The 6720-nt window shown below is 35.6% G+C and overlaps 1 protein-coding gene across 3 annotated transcripts; it reads right to left on the reverse strand.

Annotated features, from left to right (window-relative positions):
• Nucleotides 1-3016: 3016 nt before the first annotated feature.
• Nucleotides 3017-6082, reverse strand: LOC131938408 (translocator protein-like). 3 transcript variants are annotated; one of them, XM_059296414.1, is made up of 5 exons: nt 5934-6082; nt 5412-5539; nt 4596-4697; nt 3651-3866; nt 3017-3193 (listed from the first exon to the last, which is right to left on the reverse strand). In XM_059296414.1, exons 3-5 carry the CDS (start codon nt 4695-4697, stop codon nt 3020-3022), a joined length of 492 nt encoding a protein of 163 aa, XP_059152397.1. In that variant the 5' UTR covers nt 5412-5539; nt 5934-6082; the 3' UTR covers nt 3017-3019. The 3 variants fall into 3 exon arrangements, with proteins under 3 accessions (XP_059152397.1, XP_059152398.1, XP_059152399.1); XM_059296415.1 differs by having other exon boundaries at nt 5924-6082; XM_059296416.1 differs by lacking the exon at nt 5412-5539.
• Nucleotides 6083-6720: the final 638 nt, after the last annotated feature.

The raw sequence follows: 6720 nt of genomic DNA on the forward strand, positions 1-6720 counted from the left end.
TTAGCACAATGTTTGGTTAAGCTTATAGAAAGGTAACGTTGACAAATAATATCAAACGTCCCAAACCTTGGGAAAGGTTCGATCTTCAGTGACTATCTGTGTCAGAGGGGGGAAGGGGTTGCGGAAAATGTGACGTTACCGTTTTAGCGCAATTTCCATACGGACAATTGCGATTATTAACTCGTCATTTCTGGATGGATGGATGGATGGATGGATGGATGGATGGATGGATGGATGGATGGATGGATGGATGGATGGATGTGTGTCCGCAGCTTTAAGTGGTATCTCCTCCTCAACGAAGCAATATCGAGGACTAGTTCCAAAAGCAAATATGTTAAGCAAGTTCCAGGGATGATTGTGGGCCAAAAAAATTCCCGGAATTCCTTCCTGGATTTCCCGGAAAAGCCAAAAAACCTCGAACAAATGCAGTTTTTTCTCCATATCTCGGCAACCAGACCACTTAGCGACTTGAAACATTTACCAATCGATTCCTGCCATTATTTAAACCAATATTGCCGAAGAAAGTTTTCAAAAATATCCTTTCGTTCTGTCACAAAAAATTTTTTAATATATTTTAAACTGAGCATCTTGTAGGCCTAGTTTTAATTTAAACTGAGCATCGTGTAAGTTTTTTTTTTCGACTGATACGGGAGGCTAGCCTGTCGCGACGTGGGATCGTTCGCGTCACTGCGCGCGGCAAGTGAGAGAGAGAGGGGCGAGCTACGCGTCGCTCGTTTTATTCCACGTGCTAATGTTTACAAACAAGAGGGCGGGTTTTAATCATAGTCAAATACTGATATAAACGTTTTAATATTTGGGCACCGTTGCTGAATATATAATTTATCTCGATTTAAAATTGTTATGGATAACATAAGGAAATTGCGCTTAAATTGTCACTAGACTTTTTATTAACTTGTTTTTGTATTTTTAGACAGAATATTTTGCCATATTAAAAAGTAAGTTAAGGTTCATCTTTAGACCGATCAATTGGACAAATGCAATATAGTTTACAGAGTCCATGTTTTTTTTTTTTACTTTGGCATATGAAGGGATGGTTGGTGAGGTCAACGATATGTCCAGCCGCCTTTACTTTCCCTAACGTGAGTCAGGTACCCATCATGGCTAGGTGGACTCAGGGACAACCTAAAGTATAAAGTCCTAAACTGAGATCTGAACTCAAGACCTTCAGGCAAGCAGCTAAATGCTCTACCATTCAACCACACCGTCCCACCATTTCTGCCATATTGCTAATTTTAAATCGCTATTCGTAAGCTTGACCCAGCTCTGTTAATAATTTTTATTTCATGTTTGTCTAAAGGAAGAAGCGTTTCAAAACCTCACCAGACTTGATTTTCTTACTCTTTGGGTTTTTTTCCCAAGTAGGTGGGTGGATTTGTGGTGGACTCTGTACCAGTACTGTTGTAGTGTAACAAATCAGACTTTGTCTGGTATTTATTTGTCTATTTCAGGAGGTTTTGGGGGAGAGGATTAACTAATAATTAAAACTGAAAATTTTTTTACTTTCCATGAAAACAGCTTTGTTTGTATGAAATTAATGATTCACCACCCTCAGTGAATGTTGTTCTATAAAATTAAACCCATCATTTGAAAAAATATGTACAAAATCTTTATACATTTATAAAAAAAAAACTTTTTAATTCCTAAACCAAGTTTCTCTAGGCACAGAAATATTTTGTACTTGGTGAAATAATTTATTTAACAATATATTATGGCACAATGGTAAACAAACCAGTTTTTTTTTAGAGTTACATATTGCTGGTGATGTTCCACGACTAATTCTTTAATCAGATTATCATGCAATGTTATAACAATATTGACTGAAATGTAAACTTTGGTAAAAAAAACTATCAGAATGATCTTAGTGATCTCAACATTTAAAAACAAACACACAATAGTAAGTAGGATATTAAATGTAAAATTATGTAGTAAAACTTTCAAGTATATCAGTTGTAACATAAAAAGTAGTAAACACCATATTCAAGGAATTATTTTTAAAAATAGAAACCATTAACAACCCATAATTAAATGTATGACATACATGTATAATTATTAAAGCAACACAGTAACAGGTCTGATAACTCCTGTTAAATTTTTTCTTATTGTTTCAGTACAGAGTAGTCCTTCTTGAAAATAAAATATTTAAGAAAATGATCACAAATTAACAAAAGGCAGGTGTAAATTGCTGCTTTAATAAAAAACATATAAAAATGCCCTGAAACTAACATAATATATAATTTTAGCAATTCACACGCAACTTATTTTCAATAATCCTCCACTCCAAAGTTTTCAATTATCCACCAAAAATTTCAATTTATCCACCAAAGTTTTCAATTATCCACCAAAAATTTCAATTATTCACCAACTTTTCAATTATGCTTTAAAGTTATCAGTGCTACTAACAAAAGTTAGCTCACAAAGTGATGCATTAGAATTAGATCTAAATTGTCTTGACAGTTCAATAATATGAAACTGTTCTGATTAAAGCTATATAATCTACTGGTCCTGGGTATACATCGTATTAAATCTGCATATTCAAACCATAAAAGAAATCTACACACATTCTATACTACACAACCTACAGCTATTTAAAGCATAAGGATTCAAATGAAGTATATTTTTTTTTTAACTTAATTGTCAATAAAACACTAGTTATTTTTTAAAATGAGATCGATTTTAAGTAGCAACATAAAAATCTCTTGGCCTAGCATTCAATTACAATGCTATTTATAAAAATAAAGTTACACAAACAGTTATATATAACACAAACAGTTATATATAATTAAATCAAGCGCTGTAATAGATTCTTACTATCCCACTTATAAAAAGTAAAAAACTACTTGCCTTACTGACTTAACAATCTAGGACTCATACTTGGTGCAAGTAAAATTAATAGGTGTGCATGTCACATTTTATTCAAGACCAAAATGTACCATGTCAGTAAAGGTAAGATTGCTTCATTAAAATTTTATATAAGTAAAATGTTTAATTTTAAAAATTTTTACTCTTTTTTTGGGTCTGGGTTGTCACTCCAAAGTTTGTAAGTGAGGGCCGTCCCAAATGAGACCCATCCCAGGTAAGGCAGCATGAGGTAGGAAGCTGTTTCATTGATGCCGTAGAACAGGTAGATGGTTCCAGCAATACTGGTCCACAGGCAGACTGCAGTTGTCATACTCTGGAAGGGAAATAACTCCAGAAATTATTGAAATATTAGCATTAATAATGTTGCAAAGTAAAGGTAGAGCCTTGTTATTTTTGAAAAATGATTGTATTCATTTAGATTTCAGAAATACATTTTGAGCAATTAAAACATTTGTGATAATTCAAGTTTTAATTTTAAAAAGTTGGTAACATGCGTCAGGTGAGGGAGTGGTCTAGAGGTAGAGAGCTGGACTGCTAACCCGTAAGTCTCGAGATCGAATTCGGGTTCAAGTCAGTAGACCGTCCCTGAGTCCACCCAACTCTGATGGGTACCTAACTCACATTAGGGAAAGTAAAGGCGGCTGGGCATAGTGCAGACCACACTATCCCTTCATATGCAGAGGTCAAAGAAACAAGTGAACTCTACTTCACTCCCCCCAAAGACCGTCAGGTTTGAAAGGGAAACTTACTTTTAACATGTCTCAACTCACCCATTTGAGGTTGCGTGTTCCGAAAAATATTGGAGCCCATACCCAGTTAATAGCCAGCTGAGTGCAATAAGCAGTAAGTGGTAAGGCAGCATCACCACCGAACCCGCCCCCATCACGCCACACCAAATAGGAAGCATAGCCCATACAACAGAAGAGAGTTGTCCAGACGGGACCAAACAGCCATGTGGGTGGACGCCATGAGGGGAGTTTCAAGTGCTGAAAAAAATTGGACAAAATTTTGAATATTTTTTCATGCTTATGTTGCCCTAATGAAAATATTCTAATAAAAAATTTAGCCACTAAAATCATAAAGACTAGATATTGTTATAATAGAAGAGTTTCTATTCTTATAAAAGAATTCTTGATACTCTTATAATAAGTTATAAACTAAGTAGTTGCTGTTTAGCCAACCCATATAGCAAGTATCATCTCTATGGTCTACGTCAGGGGTTCCCAACCTTTTTTTACTCTAGAGCACATTCTGAAATATCGGTAGGGTGGCGGGCACCACTTATTTTAAATCGACAAACTCCTTTCATAACTTGTCATTTTCCCATAAATGATTTTCTTATTTTCTTATAGTCATAATGTATTAATAAATAATAAACAAAAATGTTTCAAAATAATAAAATTATTTGGCATTTTTTTCAAATTGTATACACACAGAAAAATGTATTTACAAAACGTAAATAGTGCAGTCTGGCTCGCCGCTAGACAAGTTGGGACAAGTATCGAACATATTTAATAAACCTAGGCAGTCAAAAAAAAAATTAAAACTGTAAAAAATGAATAAAAATAAATCATATTTTAAAATAATGTTTATGAAAAAAATTCTGTTTCTCTCTGGCGGCACATACGAATCGTTCAGCAGGCGCCATGGCGCCCGCGGGCACAGGGTTGGGAGCACCTGGTCTAGGTGATCTGAACCACTATTTTCAAACTTACATCAAACCATGTTTTTATGTTGCCTTTGACAGCCAAGCCCCCAACAAATCCTCCAACATTGGGAATCAGCATGGCAACGGCAGGGGCAATATAGTCAGACATCTAAAGGTGTAAACAATGTAATCAGTTACATGGCTGTTAGGTAATGAGGTGAGATTCTGGGGCAATATAGTCAGACATCTAAAGGTGTAAACAATGTAATCAGTTACATGGCTGTTAGCTAATGAGGTGAGATTCTGGGGCAATATAGTCAGACATCTAAAGGTGTAAACAATGTAATCAGTTACATGGCTGTTAGCTAATGAGGTGAGATTCTGGGGTAATATAGCCAGACATCTAAAGGTGTAAACAATGTAATCAGTTACATGGCTGTTAGGTAATGAGGTGAGATTCTGGGGCAATATAGTCAGACATCTAAAGGTGTAAACAATGTAATCAGTTACATGGCTGTTAGGTAATGAGGTGAGATTCTGGGGCAATTTAGTTAGACATCTAAAGGTGTAAACAATGTAATCAGTTACATGGCTGTTAGGTAATGAGGTGAGATAAAAAATTGTTTTAATAATCTTTATAGAAAACTTTACTTGGTTTGAAAAATGATGCTTTGTTCCAGTGTTTCTTCCAAGCATATCTTCAGGGGGGGGGGGGCAAGAGCCCCCCAAAGAGAGTCTACCCCCCCCCCCCCCAAACTAAATGGAATTTACATAGAAAATATAAACTTTTAACAGTGCCCCCCCCCCCCTCCTGAAGAAAGAAGTCTGGAAGAAACACTGCTTTGATCTCAAATGAGAGAGTTTGAGTATTATAACAACTCACTTTTTATTCCTGGTTGTTGTTGGTTATTGATATTTATTTGGGCTAAAAGGTTTCCTGTGATGATTTTGTTTACTTTTTCCCCTGACTGAATCTATTGTAGCTTTTCTCTTTGATGAACCTATTAAAATCTGTGGGGAAAAAAAAGTTTTAAAGTTTTTTTTTAACAGAAAAACATTTAGATTCTAATAATTTATATTTTATAAAACTTGTTCAGATGTGAAAAGACTCATTACACAGCCGTAATCAATAGCTAAATAATAAATATATCAATATAGGCCAGAAATTAACTTTAAACATTAGTCACTAATTTAGTGTTTGCTAGCAAGAATCTTCCAAAAAATGTGAAATAATTTTAAAAATTTAATGAGTCTCCTTTTCACATTCTAGATCTAGAATCTAGATCTAGATCTAGAAATCTAGAATCTACCTAAAACGAAAGAATCGAAAGATTACCAAAATTTAAAAAAAAAAAAAGATAGGGCCTAACATTTTAACAACCGTTGATAAACAACCTCTTGTTACCTTCGTGTTATGAGACTAAACTCAATAAACTCTATTACTAGTATTACACCTTGACCAGCTGGTAATCATAGAAGTGGACCCTAGGCTTGAACAAGCATTAAAATAAAAACAAGTACGCCCGTACTCGACAGACGTGACGGTGTGCTTTTGACAACACACTACACACGCAGCATTCATTCTGTCACGCGTAGCGCTGTTATGTAAACATACGCATGCGCTGTCAAACTAAAATATTGCCTAGATTGAAGATGTGATGTCAATGTTAAGAATAAAGTGGTGTCTCATCTAGTTCAAGTCAGTTCAATATGCCTTGCCTAAGGGGTCGTCCATAAATGACGTCACACTCGTAGGGAGAAGGGGGTCCGTAATTTTGTGACGGTGTGTGATGAGGGGGAGGGGGGGAGGGAGGGGGGGGGGGTTCAGATGGTGTGAAGTCATACTTTTGCATTTTAAAAAAAAAGCAATGATAGAAAACGAGTTTTAGCCGTTATTTCATTATTTCGCGTTTTAGAAAACTGTTAATAGATCTAAATTGTAATGGAAATTGATACTTTACCTTGACAGAGTTCAGATAAGATTTTGGAAAAATATCGGTGTTTTAAGAAAAATTCAACTGCAATTTTGAGGGTGGGGGGGGGGGGGCGATTCTAGGCTGATGTGTGACGTCATTTTAAGTAGGGGGTCTTTTACGATGTGTGACGGAGGGGATAGGGGGTGGTAAAAATCGTCCAAAAAAGCATGACGTCATTTATGGATAAACCCCTAATCAAGCTAAAGTTGTGTTGTC

This window comes from Physella acuta, unplaced genomic scaffold (genome assembly GCF_028476545.2).
Source record: "Physella acuta isolate Inbredline_101_S28 unplaced genomic scaffold, ASM2847654v3 ptg000243l, whole genome shotgun sequence".
Classification (NCBI taxonomy): Eukaryota; Metazoa; Mollusca; class Gastropoda; family Physidae; genus Physella; species Physella acuta.

Excerpts from the sequence above, each read along its gene's own strand:
- LOC131938408 (XM_059296416.1), bottom strand. The coding sequence starts at position 4,697 with ATGTCTGACTATATTGCCCCTGCCGTTGCCATGCTGATTCCCAATGTT. Across the intron at positions 3,867-4,595 it reads ACATAAAAACATGGTTTGAT|CACTTGAAACTCCCCTCATG; the intron begins GTAAGTTTGAAA and ends AATTTTTTTCAG. Across the intron at positions 3,194-3,650 it reads GAACACGCAACCTCAAATGG|AGTATGACAACTGCAGTCTG; the intron begins GTGAGTTGAGAC and ends TTTCCCTTCCAG.